This window comes from Lytechinus pictus, chromosome 1 (assembly GCF_037042905.1).
Source record: "Lytechinus pictus isolate F3 Inbred chromosome 1, Lp3.0, whole genome shotgun sequence".
Lineage (NCBI taxonomy): Eukaryota > Metazoa > Echinodermata > Echinoidea > Temnopleuroida > Toxopneustidae > Lytechinus > Lytechinus pictus.
Genome location: NC_087245.1, coordinates 11,029,076 through 11,048,113, shown reverse-complemented (window position 1 = coordinate 11,048,113; position 19,038 = coordinate 11,029,076). Strand labels below are relative to the sequence as shown.

The 19,038-nt window shown below is 36.3% G+C and overlaps 1 protein-coding gene across 2 annotated transcripts in view; it reads left to right on the top strand.

Moving 5' to 3' along the window:
• LOC135153396 (uncharacterized) overlaps positions 1 to 18,096 on the top strand; it is a 35,178-nt gene extending 17,082 nt beyond the window's left edge. Inside the window, exons 22-35 of one of the 2 annotated variants that reach the window (XM_064095915.1) lie at positions 1,026 to 1,303; positions 1,563 to 1,708; positions 2,334 to 2,496; positions 3,158 to 3,181; positions 5,176 to 5,556; positions 5,836 to 6,207; positions 6,421 to 6,780; positions 7,422 to 7,535; positions 7,759 to 8,112; positions 8,383 to 8,566; positions 12,304 to 12,581; positions 13,456 to 13,598; positions 13,900 to 14,062; positions 16,688 to 18,096. In XM_064095915.1, coding sequence (XP_063951985.1) covers positions 1,026 to 1,303; positions 1,563 to 1,708; positions 2,334 to 2,496; positions 3,158 to 3,181; positions 5,176 to 5,556; positions 5,836 to 6,207; positions 6,421 to 6,780; positions 7,422 to 7,535; positions 7,759 to 8,112; positions 8,383 to 8,566; positions 12,304 to 12,581; positions 13,456 to 13,598; positions 13,900 to 14,062; positions 16,688 to 16,692 — 2,965 coding nt within the window. In that variant the 3' untranslated portion in view covers positions 16,693 to 18,096. The remainder of the gene's footprint in view (positions 1 to 1,025; positions 1,304 to 1,562; positions 1,709 to 2,333; positions 2,497 to 3,157; positions 3,182 to 5,175; positions 5,557 to 5,835; positions 6,208 to 6,420; positions 6,781 to 7,421; positions 7,536 to 7,758; positions 8,113 to 8,382; positions 8,567 to 12,303; positions 12,582 to 13,455; positions 13,599 to 13,899; positions 14,063 to 16,687) is intronic. The other variant, XM_064095914.1, reaches the window with a different exon arrangement.
• Positions 18,097 to 19,038: the final 942 nt, after the last annotated feature.

Genomic DNA, 19,038 nt, shown 5'->3' with positions numbered 1-19,038 from the left:
GTGACATTGCACAACCCTGCTAAACTCCTTTCGTGATATCTGGCCATTTACTGTTTTCTTATCCAAGCATGCCCAGTTCTTTTTCTTGCCAGCCGAAGCCGACTTTGCTAGTAACTCATCAACATTTCCCAGGACCTTATTATTGTTTTGGAACCACAAATATGTATATCTTTCCTTAAATATTATTCGTGACTTACATCTTGTTAATCTTTAAATATTTGAATATATACACTCATCTTCCCCTACTATACACTAGTGAAGGGGAAACAAGGGGGTATGTGGATTTTTTCTGCGCTTAGCATTCTGTTTAGGAATATGAATTTTGAGCACTATGAGGCTGTTTGTTACAGACTTGACTGAGGGAATATTTTCAGGTAGGCCTATATGATATGTACCTTCTCTACGATTAGTTGAATAATTAACGGTTATTTTCTTTAGGCGCCTCTGTTTAATTCTGAGGATAAATCACTGTTGAATCATGTTACTGTGGTCCCTCTCTTAGGCTTTAATGATCATGACTTCCCACCTATGTTGGTCTGGTTAATTGTAGTGTCGTGTTGCTATTTACTTCATTTCTCAATCATATTACATTCTAATCAATGGACTCTAATTATTAGTCGAATACATATCAATATATCATGTTTTCTACATTACCACCTCAGTGGTCCATGGGAACATGTGTGGTGACATTGCACATCCCTGCTGAACTCCTCCCGTGATCTCTGGCCATTACTGTTTTCTTATCCCAGCATAGCCTGTACACTTTGTAACCAGCTAAAGTCGACAGGGCATAGATTGCCATCTGCTAGTAATTCATCGGCATGTCCCAGGACTTTATATATATCTTTCTGTACCTTCTTTCTCATCCATCCCAAATGCGTTCCGATATCTGTGATCGGATCCTAGGTCCCACTCTCATAACGGACTCTATCAACAGTCATCACATGGTAGACCTGTGTAACTCGCATTCATAATATACTCGACCACCACCGTGAATGTATGTCATTTTTGTTCTTAAACTACAGAGAAGGAATGGTAGCCAGTGATTTCACCATCACCCTCGGAATTCGCCATTTGTCTGATAACCATGAGCATAAAGAGGTGAGAGGTGCTGACGACGTCATCATGCATCCAAATTACGGCGCTATCAATGGATTATCAAATGATATCGCACTAATTCATCTTAACGGGCCTGTAGAATTCACTGACTTTGTAAGACCAGCTTGCTTAGCTACTCTACAAAACGAGACGATGGCATACAGTCGATGTTGGATTGCAGGATGGGGAACCACGTACTTTGGAGGTAACATAATTTACTATACAATATAAGAAATTAATATCTGTGTTTCATGGGGATGCATTTGTTCAAAATATCGTTATGATCAAAAATTCTATAGAGTTTCAGTTTACTGGCCAATTAAGTCTATCTCTAAAGGCTAAAACGTGAGAAAAAAGGTTTTTTTCTTACATGATTAAAAAGTTAACCTCACCATATTGAAATGAAAGGTTAATTCAAGTGCAATTGATTCTCTCAATCCTTTTCCTTTTCTGTTTTTTTTCAGCTGGTTCAGTTTCAAACGACCTTCAAAAGGCACTTGTTCAGCTTATTAGCGACAACACCTGTAGTTCTCTTTACAGTCAGTACAGTATTGTAGAAGAAGCAGAATTATGTGCTGGTTACATTGAAGGCGGTGTAGATTCTTGTCAGGTAAGACTTTTCTATTCTCAATATTTCTTTTTGTGGACTGACATTCTGATACGTATTACACAGTGATTCTGTTACAAGCGCTGCTGTTCAATTGGCCAGAAGTAAAATACATGATTCGTCATAGAATATTTTTCATAATGTTTTGTTGATGGTTCGAATTACTTGAGGTTGCAGAATATTTAGTGACAAAAAATCATTAGTATTTTTGTTTATTTTTGGATGTTGATGGGGTGAGTCTTTCCTGTTCTTCCCTGTTTTATTTTAACACGAATAGCCTTTTGCTCTTCAGATTCATTTTTAGTAACTATTTTAAGACAAAACCATGGAGACTGAGAAGGAAGGCACAGTTCATTCTATCATCTCCCCTGACGCATAGTTGTTTTTTGTCATTGTTTTTTATTCACTATTTGTGTGCTTTTTAATGTTGTCATGTGAGAATGAAAATAATCAAGATTTTCTCAGACAAAATAAATTTGATTTGAAAATGGAAATGCTGATGTATTATATAATTTTCTTGTTCTAATACTAACAGTTCTTCGTTTTTTCTGAAACAAGGTAAATGTATATTCACTATTTTCCACTCGTAGTCCTTTGCTTTTTCAACAAATATTTTCCATTAAAACAGGGCGACAGTGGAGGACCGTTAACTTGTCAGGGTTCTGATGGTCGTTGGCATCTGGTAGGATCTACGAGTTGGGGGATCGGATGTGCTGAGCCAAATTACCCAGGAGTTTATGCCAGGATTTCAAAATACACAGAGTGGATTAAGGATACCATGGGATACGAAGGTGAGGTTTCTATTCACAATGTTGAACTTCGTTAAGGAACCCTCCCCTTGTTTGAGTTTTAGTTGGCAGGAATTAATCAGAATTCAACCAATACAGTGATATTTCAAAATGCAGGGAACAATCGGGAGGGAACTTCAAAAAGGAATATTGCTTTTGATTTACCCAAGCTCTTTGAATCCTCTGAATCGTTTGAAAATAACTAACTTCCCGGCTAACTTCCCGTATCATTTGGCAATGTTTTGAGGGTGCATGGAATTTCTATTCTGCCTCCAATACAATCTAATTGTTCTATTGAATGTCTAAAAGAACTATGTGATGACCAATTAGCTTCACTGTTTGATACATTGATTCGAGAATAACATCCGAATATGTTAAAGAACAATTTTTTTTAAGGTGAGACCTTGCATCGATCACCAATGACTGCTACTTCAGCTTTTAGTGTGACTAGAGTCTTTAGAAACAGATTGAGAAGATAATGAAATTTACTTTCTGATCAAAATTAAATATCAATCAGTGTCAAAATATGTTTCAAAATTGCTTTCTAATATGCAGTATAGCACGCGTGATGAATGACTTTTTTGTATTAAGTAGGCCTAATGCTTTCGACATTTCTATTTATCACTCTCTCTTCCACATATCCCCATCTGCTCATTTCCATCAGAACCTTCCATTCCAGATAATGAAGGTAAGCAAATACTATGAAATAGTTTCTTAGTAGTATCTTAAATAGTATCATGACTATGATCATGGACATGTCTTAACTGAACAAAAAAAATAAATAATGGATTGTTTCGCCAAACCAGGGGAACGACCTTATCCGGCATGTCCATCGTGGTATAAGGTTTAAGGTCTATACATGTGAGGGTATGCGCACGTGTGGAATGTGTGGGTGGGTGTTGTGTGAGTGTATCTATGTGATCTGAATAAGAGCAAACTGGAATTTTGTAAACTTTTCAACGTAAACAAAGAAATCCTCAAGTGTAGGGGCAAGACTGAGTGAATTATTATGAGATAAAGTCATGACCTAGTTTTTTTCCTTATAAAAAAGACGTTCAGGTTGTGTCATAGTTTTACCAAATCGACGTGGAATTAAGAAGGCATGGCAGTAAAGGGATGCTGATCATGTAGGAAATCACAATCAGATGACTATTACTATTCAAAGAAATTTGGGGACTAACCCCCCCCCCCCCCCTCTGAATCGTGCTGTGACTTTGTAAAGCATTGTTCAGATCTTGATGCCACTAGTCAAAGCTTGTACAACCTTCATGATCTCATCGATCTGTAAATGTAATTTCCATTAATAATGAAATCTGGCTATACTTTACTTCAGTTTTCAATCTCGGGTACGGAAAATGTGAATTAAGATCTGTTTTATGACAAGACAACTTCAATGGTCATTTTACAATTTTCCATGTATCATTATATAGGGACTACTTGTAATAATCATGGAAGGCATCATGGCTATGGGAAATGGCTGTGGCCATGGCTCATCGCGAGCATATAATTTCACCCTCAAATTCCCTTAATTCACTCCCTGTACTATAAAGTCTTTATTTTTGGTTGTCCGTATGTTGTGCAAGCAGGAACTTTTTTTCGGGCTCGCTTTTTTTCAGCTGCACTCTTCTTTTGGTCTTCCAACGTCTTAAATACTTGGCCAACTTTAGCGGTCAGTGGGAATTTTCTCAAGTGGCCATTCCGGTACATTAACGTAATCTAAATGGCTACAACTATTGTAGCTTTGTCATGATGGCAACGACCATGATAGCGAGGCTCAACAGCAAGTCAAAATCAATATAATGACAGAGTTACAATTAACGATTGTGAATCTGCATGAAAGGGCCCTCACAGCATACGTACCCTTTTTTATCACATCTCTCTCTTGCCGGTTGCAAGGTGTTTTAGGAACAATTTGATGTTATAAAGTCTTTAGGAGTCATGTCATTCTTCATACAGTGGGCATGGCTAATCCAGCGGCGTCTACGTTGTCTGAGGAAGATAAACCTGCTTGGAAGACCGGCATGAGATAGACTCGTCTGTGTGTTTGGCATCTTGTCATTCCATGAGATGGGCGTTCTATATTTTATCTTGTTTAGCACAGAGTACAGAGGACACATAAATCCTTTATTAATCTTCGTCAAGAATTTAGCGTTATCCGAGACGGTTGTGGCTAAGTGAGAGCGTTTTTATGCATGTCTTGACGAATGATGTATCGAGGGAGAAGAGGTTGTTGCCGATAGTTTACCAAAAGTATGCGATCTTTACCAAAACTAAGTTGCAGCTTCAAGCTTTTAGTCACCAATGAAAAGCGATAGCTGGCCCTGTCATATTTTCGTCTTATTCAGACTACTAGGGGAAAAGTCTTTGTAGATCTCAAAAAAATCTCCGTCGGAGTATTCAGTTCCTGCGTTTTAGAGGATTTGAAAGCTGCAACATGTGCAAATAGCAGGTCTCCGATGACAGTATCTCACACCTGTGTCTGGCTTTGAGGTGAGCATAAGGTTGAACAGCCTATTGACTACTCTGGTGTGAAGGTAAGTCTCTTTTATGGCTGGGTTAATGTCGGTTTCAGGAACAATTTATTTCATGGATCTAGAGCATATTTCATCCTGAACTCAAAGAATTCAAATCATTGCCCACTTTAAAAAAAAAAAAATCATATTTTTTCATCTTTTTTTTCAGATGACGAAGTTCATGAAGACGAAACTGAAATCAGTGTATTTGGTATTGGCGAATCCTTGACAGTGGTCTCCCCAAATTTTCCTGATAACTATACCAATGGAGCACAAATGCAATGGCTTGTATCTGGCCCAGAAGAATCCAGAATAGTGGCCATTATTCATTCCTTTGAGCTTGAACACAAAAACGATTACTTATTAATCGGTTCAGGTCTTGATCCAAGCGACCGTACTTCATTACTTGTGAAACTGTCAGGTTCCAGTTTTCCTGAAGAAGTAGTCTCAAGCAACAATGAGATGTGGCTTAATTTCACATCAGATAGCTCAGTCGCAAGAAAAGGATTCTGGATAGAAATCATGGTGTTTGGTCCCTCCAACATCACAGGTAATATTATACAGTACACCCCACATTTTCTTTCCACATAAGGTTGACGTGATAGATTTTAGTTTTATATTGACGAAATTATTCAAGTTCAATCCCGGGTTCATTTGATTCAACTAGTATAAGATAAAAGTGAATACAAATGAATACATAGTTAAGTGGCAATGACAACACTGAAGCAAATACTTGATAAAATGTGTTCCTTTACAAACAAATTGTTTGTTATTGGATCCGAACTTGTGGATTTATGACAACAAAGTCTTCATCTTTCTTTTCAAATAGATAATTTCACAAACAATGAAGTCAGTTTCTTCGGGTTTGGTGAATCATTGACCATCGTATCACCAAATTACCCTGACAAGTATCCAAATGATGTTGCTATGATCTGGCTTGTGTCTGGACCAGAAGATTTTCAGGTTGTAGCCAAGTTTTACGCCTTTGACCTGGAATTACGCCATGACGTCCTTAGTATTGGTTGGGGTCTAGATGCCAGTGATCAGTCATCAGAGCTGATAAGACGTTCAGGTTCTAATCTACCTGAAGATGTAGTTTCCATCAACAATGAAATGTGGCTAAACTTTACTTCAGATTCTACGGTCAGGGACGAAGGATTTTGGATTGAGATCACAGTTTTTGGACAAGAGAATTTTACAGGTTAGTTTTAGAATTCTCCTACATAATTATCGTGAATTAACAATCGATATACCTAGCAGCCATGTATATTTGTAAGGCTGGTTTGCACTAAAGGATGCAGATATTTAAGAAAATGAAAAAAAAATAATGAAGACTGACACAGCTTCATTCAATGATCAGTAAATATTCTTATAAATTAATATTTACGGAATATTAAATTCATTTTCTTTTTAGATGCACTAAACGGGAGTGAAGTCAGCATATTTGGCTACGACAAATCTTTGACTATCGTTTCACCTAATTATCCGAATAAATATCCAAACGATGTGAACCTACAATGGCTTGTTTCTGGACCGGTTGACTACCAAATAGTGGCTTTCTTCCACGCCTTTAATCTAGAATCCGGACATGACTTCCTAATAGTCGGTTCTGGGTTGGATCCGGGGATCCAGTCATCGCAGTTATTCAAATTATCCGGCTCGTCATTACCTGAAGAAGTTATTTCTGATAATAATGAAATGTGGCTCAACTTTACATCAGACAGCTCAAATAAAAGGACTGGATTTTGGATTCAAATCAAGGTCTATGAAGTTGGTATGTTCAATTAATGTTTGACTTTGATCATTTAATATACCGTATGAACAAGCCATTTGAGCAAATTAGATTTCAGTCTCAACATAAATCATATTTAATACCTAATTCCCACTTTCACGATTCGTCCGACAATTGAACGGGGATCTAAATCGTGAAATAATCGTAGTAATCGTATCAGATCAGTCATGGCGATCATAGGTCTACTGATCGTTGCTTTCGTAACGGATCCCACAACAGTGGTAACGAAGCATTATGGAATATTTCCTCCTGTTTTTTTTTTCATATTTGATAACTCTACAGATGAATATGATTTAAAAGTAATCATACCCATCGGTTGTTGTCAATTGTTATGTTAGAAAAATAGTTAATACAACTTTGGTTTTTTACATTATCATTTTATTCCATTACTAATTTCTATTCTTTATTTTTTATTCATTAGTTGTACAATTGTTTATTGTTTAGGGGCACCTTTTTTCAATCTTGCTACCCGACAATTACGTGCCGCAATACAAAATGCTATTTTCAGAACCATAAAGTTTTTTAAATATTTCCTGTTCCCAAACTGCTGGGAACTGTAATTCATAATTTGTATCGATTGTATAGATATAATTCCGTTCATTGATATGTTCTTTCCACAAAAGATAATCCTACTGATGATTGTGACTTCGTGTGCGGAGATGGGACCTGTTTGAAATCTGATGATGTATGTAATGGTAAAAACGACTGCTCGGATTTCTCTGACGAAGATTTATGTCGTAAGTATGAATATTAAATAATCTAAATTTGCTGTTGCTACCATTATTTTTCATAATGGAAGGCAATAGATCCCAGATCGTATCTAGAAATGTTGGGTAATTAATATCAGGCTGTTCCTGAAGAATATCGTCCCACCATAATGCTCAAATTCATTTTGGATATTATGTTGATTGAAGCATCTGCTGTTGTTTAACTTTCCACCCTTCTCTCTTTCATGTGTAGCTGAGTGTAGCGATCTTCAATATTCAACCTGTGAAGCAGTACTCTCCTACGATCGGACTTACTTCCCAAACCCATCAGCCCAAGACCGTGATACTGCAATCAGTTTGATTGAAGGAACGAGCATCATGGAAGAATGCCATGAAGACTTTCTGCTTCTCTTCTGTGGTATGCTTTTTGCTGACTGTCCCCATGGAGGTCCTTCTAGACGCCCCTGTAAGGCACTCTGTGAGGAAGTCACAGATGCATGTCAAGTATCTTACACCATATTGATGGATAAAGACTGGCCCATTGATTGCAATCAATTAAGTGATGAAGGGAATGTTGAAGAGACATACTGTAATGGCGGAGAAGGAGGTAAGCGTAAAAGTGTCAAATGTCATTCTTAATTAACTTGCTTCACTTCACGAAGACGTGTTTGTAGTCAATACCTTTGGCAGTCATGATGTCTTTTTTCAGCTATATAAGACATCGAAACCTCGTTTTATTGTGCAACAGATGTAACGAATGAAGTTTCTTGCGGAGGAGGTAAGCTTAGAGCTCATTAACTATATTCCATACGTACAATATTAAATAGTGCTAATTTGTATTTTGAATTGGAATTGGTAATCTTAATTTGTCTCGCAGATCTCACAGGAGAATCAATGTGCGGTACCCGTCCTGCTGTAGATGATTATCAGTCTAGAATAGTGGGAGGAGTCAATGCTGATCTAGGGGAATTCCCATGGATGGCTAATCTTCGGATGAATGGGTTCTTGTGTGGTGGTACCTTGATTAGTAACCAATGGGTCTTGACTGCAGCTCACTGCGCGTAAGTACTAATGAAAGAATCATATTGACACAGACGAGCTATTTCGTAATCTAAAACTTAAATTATCTTTGAACTTCTCTATATCCTTGTTTGTTTTTTTCAAACTTAAAAAAATGTCCTTTCCAAATTACTCAATTCAAGAACATGAAGAAAGCAGATTTTGTCTCGGATAATATTTGTTATTATCTATAGAGAGTGTTTTAGCGATACATTAAAAACACATATTTTGGAGTGGTTCAATTGCCCATTCAATACCAGAGCTTATCCCTAAAAAAGACCTAAATCCGACGAATATCCCATAGGCTCTTTAACAAAACTTGACGTTTAATATGAGACCGTATTCAACAGTCTAGTGCGAATGCGTGACGCCTACAGCAATGAAAAATATGCGATGCGCAGCATAGAGCACAATGGGTGATTTCAAGTACGGTGTTGAAATCTGGTGTTGGTGTTGTGACAACACCAACACCAGCTACAACACCGTACTTGAAATCAGGCTGGTGTTGGGATTGACCTCGGAAAATATGACGTATTTCCGGCAGTTCGTGTTGAATGCTGGTGTTGAATGTCGTCTGCTGAACCCAGCACTGCGGCTGGTGTTGACGATCTACGTGCAATTTTCCCATTCACCAACACCAAACCCCAGGGATAGGGAAAATCATGATTGCAAGTTCGGTGTTGGTGTTGGTGTTGGCAATCTCAAGCTCGTGAACAGGTGGCGAACACGATGAAACATCCCCGTAAAATTAGCTTTTACAGTTAAGATGAGTACAAATCATTTGAGCTGTATATATTTTGATGAAGAATAATGTTCACTCTTTCGAATTCTTGAATTAATTAAAACATTGGTATTCTGTACGATGAGAATTTTAATGCATTTCTCTCCGATTTCATTTTCGTCGTCGAGACTTCTCACGTGAAGTTGAGATGATTTAGCAGCGCAGCGCAGAGGCGTGACGTCATGTGCTATCGATAACGCAATCGGTATCATTCCTCTGAACCCAGCTCGGTGTTGGAGCTCGGTTCAGCGGCCTTTTTACGCTCAACACCAACACCGAACACCGAACTTGAAATCACCCATTGACACTCAATGACGTCGCGTGTCAACGACTAAATTTGATCTTATGAACTGATGATGCCATTGTATGGGAAGTGATACGCATGTCCAATCAAACTTCTCCCCTTTTTAGGAGGGTGGGGGGGAATTGATGAAAATAATTTTATTGGATGGCTTTATTTCATGGAATAACAGAAATATTCAACTCGTTATCGCTAATATTTGCCCAAACTCTTGGAATATTTCTGGTATTCCATTATGAGCCATCCAATAAAGTGCGTATAAAAAAAGTAATCCTGTAAAATTATATATATTTGTAATATCCTGAAGCTTTTTCAACATAAACATTGGTACAGATCCATGTAAGCAAATGACGATATAACTGTCGAAAAATCGGTTTAATTTCAATTGGTCCAACGCCAATGGGTCCAATTGACAACTTGTCTACTATCATTTGGTCTACCATCAGTTCGCCCAATATCCACATGGTCCAATTGCAATTTTGTCCACTCACCATTTTGTCTAATAACCAGTTGCTCCAATAGCCATGTAGTCCATATACCATTTGGTATAATTAGACTAAGTGTCAATTTGGCAAATGAATGAAAATAAAACGAATATTAGACCAACTGGTTATGAGACCAAATGGCCATAGACGAACTGGTGATTAGACGAAGTGATGATTGGACCAAATGGTTGTTAGACGAAATGTTGATAGGCAGAATGGCATTAGACTAAATGTGGTGGGTGGATGAGTTAGCATTGGACAAATTGGCAATTTACCAAAAAAATATCTCCGCTTCAGCGAGCACCACTTTTGAAAAGTTCGTAAAAATGATTTGCGCAAAACTTGGAAATAGTTATATGAATAAAAGTCTACATTAATCATGAAGAAAACATGGACTTTAGCTAGGAAATTTTATTTAAAGATATGTTTACCCTTTTGACTTGTTTCCTTGCCCAAGGCGCTTCATAGAGCGCCATTTTGCCCCCTCTACCCTTCTTCCCACACACCGAAGCCATGTTGATGATATCTGCTTTACACGGAGCTGTGATTCACATGAAATGTCTTATTAAGCTTGACTTTCCTTTTGTTTATAATTTTCAAGCTTTAAAAAGTGTGGAGAAACCAGTATTAAACGAAATATGAAATGTCAACCCACTTTAGATTAAAAAAAACTAAGTGAACAATACTGGAGATTTTTGTTTACATTCAGTTATGTCAGAAAGTCAAAAAGGGGCCTAAGCTTTCGATCCTAGCAGAATCTTCGTCGGAGGCAAAATGACAAACATATAAAGTGGAACAACCATAATATAGACCACAAACAAGCTACAGCAACACTAGAAACAAGGAGACAAAAGGGGCATTAGTGAGTAGAGAAGACCAATCAGGTTAGTGAAGGGGGATGAAAGAAAAGGAGTAGGCAGACACAAAGGGAAGTTAGGCCAGTAAAAGACCTCAAGCCAAGAGGGATTAAAATAATGAGGCAGGCAACATCAAACAGGATCTGGAACAAAACAGTGATAATGGGATGAAAAACAAGAGAATTAGTGAGAGGTGGGTCAAACAGGTTACAAAGAAAGGCTTAATAAACTGGTGCATAAGAGTGGGGGAAAAAAGAAAAAGAAAGGGGAACAACTGATAATGTGCAAAAGACATATAAGTATATATGATAAAGCATTAAACAAACTAAGAGAAGAAGGTAAGTGTAAATATGTATCTATAAGTGATATGTATATAAATATATCCAAAAAAGAAATGTATATGAAAAAATATATAAATGCACATATGGTGTAACTGATATTGTAATCCGCTAGGTGTGACGGGAAAAAAACATAAGACTATATAGTAGGAAAAAAGAAAAAAGAAAAAAAAAAAAAAAAAAAAAAAAAAAAAAAAAAAAACCCTGTATATGTGAAAAAGAGGAAGCAAATTGCCTAAAAAGGTAAAGGCAAATATAGAAGAGAGGGGGTGTATTATGAAGAAACCATAGTATACATGTAAATAAGCAAATGTGGTAAATCTAAAAGAGGTGAGTGGAGAAAAAACAAATATATATATATATATATATATATAATAATTATTCAGTTATGTCCTCAGATCCAGCTGGCACAAAAATGGTTAAAGTTGTGCTTACCTAGGGTTTGAATGCGAATTGGGCTGCAAAGTTGCCAAAGAATGTTTAAATGTAAATGTTTTTATTTCAATTGGCTAAAAATGCATTTCTGCGCAAACCGATTTCTGTGAGCTTTACAAAAATGTACAGTGCTCACTCAAGTGCAACATTTTGTCAAAATCGTTACTTACATTTGATAGATGAGACCCAAACCCAAGAATATATGTGAAAAATTACCCCCATGTCGTATATTTTTCGATTCCCATGTGTATTTCAAAGTGCAATTTTTTTATTGATACGCACTGTGTATATGAATATCAATGTGTTTTTTTTAAACAAGTGGAAAACCTAATTACCAATAATGCGTTAAAAAATCCATTTATTTGAATGCACGATAAAAGACCATAGGGTGCCGTGGCTGGGGATCGAACCCCGGACTTTCCATGTGTAGCCAGGCGGCTTTGACCACTCGGCTATGCACGGTAATTCTCAGATTAAACAAGAATAATTATTACGTCATTATACATTTTCTTTTATACCTTTTGACATCCTCCCACTTTTAGAGATGGAATGAAAGCCAGTGATTTCGTCATCACCCTTGGTATTCGTCATATGTTGGATGATGATGAGCATAAAGTAGTGAGAGGGGCTGACATGGTCATCGTGCATCCAAATTACCCAGCTATTAATGGAATAGCAAATGATATCGCATTACTCCATCTATCCGAACCTGTAGAATTCACTAACTATGTGAGACCTGCTTGCTTAGCTACTCTACAAAACGAGACGATGGCATACAGACGGTGTTGGATCGCAGGATGGGGAACTACGTCATACGGAGGTAAACTATACTACTATTCTATCTATACTCTTTACGTTTTGGATTTATAAGGTCAAAATACGCTTCTACTTAAAACAGTTTCATTATGTACTGTCAGTAGTAGATGAAGGGGAGGCGAGGTAAGTTGTGACACTTTTTGCATGTTAGAATTAATTGATATGACGAATAATCTTGTAGAAATAAGTACATTGCCTTAAAATTTGGTTCTTGGGAAATATTTTCACCTATAAATAACTTTCTACCCCCATACTGAAAATCGTTGTCATCTTTGACAAATCAGATGTCAAATGGCTCATCTTGCCCCGTCTGTGGGGTGAGCTGAGCCACCTACTGGGGTAAGTTGAGCCACAAAAACTATGTACAAAATGTATGGGGGAAGAACCAGCATGTGATTCCTTTTATTTAAAGTTTTTCACTTGCTATTCTCTATGAATACTAACATCCTCTAAAAGTAAAAGAACTGTCATGTGAAGTTACTCCTTTCTGCCTGCATATCAATGGCTTTTCAAGGTTTGTTTATACATATATATATATATATTACCATAAGAATTACCATGGCTTTATCATATTTCACACCTTTTTTACTTTTTGGCTGAAATTTGTATTTTCCCCTCTTAAAAGTACTTTTGTTTCAAACTTGAAAACAATGTGGTGGGCTTAAGGGTTATGTAATGGGTCATCAATACATGACACCACCATAATGTCTGACTCATTCATTATTGGCCTGGGGCTAGTGGCTCAACTTACCCCTATGTTCAACTTAATTACCCCGCTTTCCCCTACTTGTTGATATAATATTGCAAAACTAAAAAATATATAACCCAATTGGTAAATGATAATGTATTATGCTATTTCTGAACGCCTTTTTTTACAGGTTCCGTTTCAAATATTCTTCAGAAAGCATTGGTAAACCTTATCGAGCATAGCACATGTAGTGTGCTATACAGTGATTATGGTATTATACCGCAAGCAGAAATTTGTGCTGGATACGTCGACGGTGGAGTTGATTCATGTCAGGTAATGAATGATTTTACATTTTTATTAAGGTGATACAGCTGGAGCAGGTGGACTCAAGTTCACTATACAGTTAATTAACAGAAGCTAAAATTGGAGAACATACAGTTATCCATTATGTTTATAATACAGTTTGCCATTGTAATATACCGGCCACCTAATTAAAAGAAATAAAACTCCCCTTTCCTCTCTTAGATTTGAAACCATCATGAAGATTAGCTCACAAAAATGCATTAAATGATAGCATGGAATTATTTCATTCTTCGGCTTCATCTTTTGTTTTGAAAATTAATTTGCATTATAGGGAGACAGTGGAGGACCATTAACTTGTGAGGGTTCTGATGGTCGCTGGCATCTTGTAGGATCTACGAGTTGGGGTATCGGATGTGCTTATCCCAATTACCCAGGAGTTTATGCCAGGATCTCGCAGTACACAGACTGGATTAAGGATAACATGGGATACGAAGGTGAGGTTTCTGTTCTCAATGTTGAACTTCGTTAAGGTACCCTCCCCGTGTTTGAGTTTTAGTTGGCAGCAATTAAGCAGAATTCAACCACGTATCCTCTTAAATTCATACCAAAAGTCCTTAAAATGTTTATGTATTATGTCAGTATTACTAGTCATAAGTGACGAAAGCGGGGCAAGAGGATATATCCCCTCAAAATATCCTTAAGGAATAAAAATTTTAAAAAAGAAGAAAATTTGGTAAAATAGGGAAAAAGAAAGAAAGAACGATGAAAGAAAAAAAGAAAAAAAAAAGAGGGAAAGGGGTTGGAAGGAAGAACTGCAGTGTTGCACCCTGAAGTTATGGGGCAGTGAAAAGGACACCAACCCGCTAAGGTCTTTGCGTTACATGCTCGCGATGCGTGTTCCGCATGCATATAACATGTATAATTATGATCACTAATTTGTATTAATTAAAATTGATTTTTTTTTAAAGAGAGAAAGAATAGATCTTTTAACTGCAAAAAAGGGGGTAAACATTGCATTTTTAGTACAATTGTACCTCTTGGTATTGGTATCCATTTAACTCATTGGGATGTTTTAATTCAAAGAGACACTCTGTATCTATGCAAATGATAATGAATAATAATACATAGGATTTATATAGCGTCTTTTCCAAAACAAATAAACACTTATTAGCATAAATTATGTAAATTAGCCTCTAAAATGAGTAGTTATCAAACATTCTTGTAAAATATATACTGTACCTTTTGCTACTTCATGAAAATGTAAAATTTAATAAAAAGGTTTTGTAAAAGCAGAATAACATAAATGGTTAAAAAAAGGATACAGTAATCATGTTTTATGATCAAACTTGCATAAATGATGCGCATTTTCAACAAAAAATAATTTTTCACATGATTCTGAATAATTTGAATTAAATAGGCTTACAAATAAACATGACTATATACAACAAAAGGTAGAAATGTGTCTTAGGGTTCAGGAATGACATTTTGCAAAGGATTGTTCTGATCTATGCAAATAATCTGTAATTTACATTACTTACGCATATTTATGTAATATTGACTGGCCCTAAGGGAACAGCAAATATATTGCCAGCAAAGAATCATATTGACCTGAGTATTTAGACGAGGGCAATATAGGTCTTTTAATAGCATTATATTTGATGTTCCCCGAAAGGGTTATATTGTGTCAGGTTAATATCAGGGTCTAGGCTCTGCATGCACCTCACCAGTATGACGTACTTGTAAGCGCCCCGATCCAGCGTTGTCTTTATTATGACGTATATCATGTATTATATATTGTTGGTGCGTTTTTGAAGCGTATCTCTTTATTCGCATCCTCAAATGCCCGGATGTGAGACCAGGGAAAATACAAAGGTTTTGCGTCGTCTCTGCATGCAAAGTCAATACCCGATATTCAGAGAATTAAGGGAAATACAGTTCCTGCTCAAAGTGTTCCCTTTATAACTCTCGTATCAAAATTTGATTTTTGTTATTTAAAAAGTGCTTAAATTTTTCAGTTTTCAGATTTGATTACCAACAAATTTCAGCATGCACTTCGTGTCCGCATCATTTAAATCATACCTAAAACAAAAATTATATGCTTTTTGAGATAATTTTGTTCATGATTGCAACAAGTGATCAGAATGTCCCGTTTTAAGGTCTTTATCTAAAAAAATCTAAACTCGCGCTTCGCGCTCATATATTTTGATCTATATAAGAAAACGTGCTTAAAGATGTCTGGGGTAAATGTCCGGAGTTCATGTCCTAGGGGGTACTTGTCCTCGAGGGTGGATATCCTGGGGTAAATGTCCACGGGGTGGATGTCCAGGGGTTAGATGTCCAAGAATCGAAAATGGTTACTCTACATCAGATATCACTCAAAGAGAGTAAAAGACGTTTACATTTTTTTTACAGTAATAAACCTTACCAATAATATCAATACTCTGGTGGTAATAACACGCGATGGTAATAATTTTCCTATATCACGAGTATAGTGCACAGTTGTTGTTTACAAAATAGAACATAAACATATTAGCAATAAGTTTCGTAGAAGATGAAGGTGGTTGAAAAGAATGAATAATCAGGGCCAGTATTGATAAAAGCAAATGAGTCCTTCGTTATTACATACCTATTTCCTGTGTCAATGTTAGTTGCAAACCAGAAAGAAAGTTTCTATGAATATTGAATTCAATATATTGATATACCACAATCAAATGGGAAACGGAAAATCTTTAAAATAATTTGGAACATGAGCAAGATGAGAGGGGTAGTTTAATGGTTTTTGACGAATTAAATAATTCGTGTGTGTACTGGCCGAATGCTGGAAAATTGTGAAATGATAATAAGGCCGTGTAGCTTTTGTAAAATTCTCAAACGTAATGCATGATTTCGTTTGCAAAACTTCTCTCGTGATCATTGTCATATTGACACTTTATGATTTCATTTCCATTACCATAGTGATATTCACTTCATATGTGACATTTTTAGAACATTCATTATCTTATACACACGATTGCATTTATTCAAGTGAGCATTAAACATTACAGATAGATTTATTAAAATATCATTTTTGACTTGCATTAGAATATACTATGCAATCTTTACCTTTTTTTTCTACTCAGAATAATCTCCAATGTTTAGAGGACTTTGAGGAAGGACTCTGAAGCTTACCAGAACGTCAGAACAAAAGGACAAAATCTAATATACATCATTAAATGATCTTGAATTGGTTCCCTTTTGAAACGCATTTGGAAATAAATCGTGTGTGTGTGTGACTAATTTTTCTCTCGTAAATTGAAAAAAATCATAGATTTCATGCTGACCTACTTTTTTTACCTGCCGAAAAAACATCTTGAATCGAATGTGAACAGGACAAGTCGAATGATAACGATATGGTTATAAAGTTTTATACTTGCATCGATTTTGTTTTTTTGTGATGACATTTTACATTTTGAAGTCATATTCGTGTACAATTTCATCTAATCTATATTCAGTATAACTGTTGCTTCCTGAAAAGATTTCCCGGTATATGTAGCCCAGTTGATTGTTAGTTGCAGATACTTCAAAAGTTTGACAGGTGTGCATTTCCATATAATATATGTAGCTGTATTTGCTACCCTTAAAAGTTTAGAAGCTATTGCTTCTTAGGTCCTACTTTAACAAATTGATATTGCTATGAATGCTTTATGATGTGTGTAAAAGATAAGAGATATTTTATGTGGTGTTAAACTTAAATTTGTATCTAGTTTGCCTATTTTGTGTAAATAATCTACTTCATTAATCATGTATGACATTTCTGGACGAAAGCTATACAGAATATCGGTTAAACATTGAAAATAGTACAACTAACAAGGGTATATTTTTTCTCTTAAAATGTTACCTGTTAGATGCGTGAAATATGAAGGGAACTTTTTTCAACAATGCCTCACTATTTCTTTCCGTCCACTCGGGTGATTATACACCAATTCTGGTGAGGGAGAGTTGGAGAAGATTTCACTTTCTGGTTGGTTAAATTGTCGGACATGCATAATTATAGTAATACCTGTATCGGACCTCCAAACCTGTATAAAGCACTCCATGACTTGAAGCACGTTCATGTGCTCTAAGTCAATAGAGTGCTGTAGATAGCTCCAATAATCCATCTTGATCATTAGCCCCATCCTATTTCTTTCTTTAAATTATACGCCTTTGACTTTTTTCCATTGTTGTTCACCAGATTAGGATGTGAAGTGCGATTTATTCATTTCTTGACTTTTTGCCGTTTTTGCATCAGAGTAAAGTGTGGCCAAAGTTTGTCTAATATGTTAGGATTGAATATGAAAGGAAACTTAAACCAAAAAAGTGATTAAAAAAAGCTCCATCGTTTGCTTCTTTGATGATCTACTTTATTGGCTGTAAATAGTAATCATTTTATACATTTTACTGTCTGTTTAAGGTCAGTTTGTTGTGACAATCATTCTACATGTTGAATTGTCTGTATTTCACTATGAACCTCATCTCAATAAAGTGTGTGTTTTTAATCCTGAACAAATATTTGTCACGGAGAGATCATTCTTAATTCAACACTGTACATGTATTTTAAGATAGAAACCAGTTATAGAAACTAATGCCCCTCCCCATCTGTATCCATCTACCTCTAACCCCTCCTCTCTCTCTCTATCATCAACAGGCGTAAGGATGGGGGCTTCAGGTCCTTCCCCCTCCCCCCCAAAAAAAAAAGGTTTCTCAACCAAGAAAGGAGAGGGGAATGGAAAGGAAAAAGGTTGTATTCTCCATTTAATTTTTCTTCCTTTTCTCAGCGCCTTGAGCACATAATCAATGTGGATTTGGCGCTTTAGAAATACTCTATATTATAATTATTTATTATTATATATTATCGTTATCTAGGTGTTAATGTCCAAATCTATCCCAAAAGTCAATTTATTAAAAAGGGCAAGATTTTTTCTCGTTCGCATCTTTATATTAAGTTTTCCCCATACGCCATGACTGCCCCAACCCCCTTTTTTCCCCCTTTTCGCTCATTACGCCACTGCTACATGTATCATCTCTCCCTTTCCTATACACAAACATACTCGCACACACTCATAAATGCTTAATGTTAAAGAATTGAAATAATCGAATACCACATAACACGATGTCATATCAAATGATATAATACGAGAAAGGGTTAAATAAAACAATTTCTTTATACTGATGATTATTCACATTGCCTTGCTTACATTCTGTATTTCAAATTGAGGCACAGTCCTGATATATTTTTCTGCACAAAAAACATACAACTAGTCAGGGTCCGCGGAACGGTTTTCAAAGTGGGGGGGGGGGGGGCTGACCATGCAAAAAATCACAATCGTATGGTCATTTTTACGTTTTTGTACACGGTTTTGGAAAAAAGTGGGGGTCTAGTCAAATATACCTACTATAGGAATTTAGTCTGCCACAATTCATGTTCACATTTGATGAACGACTAAATTCT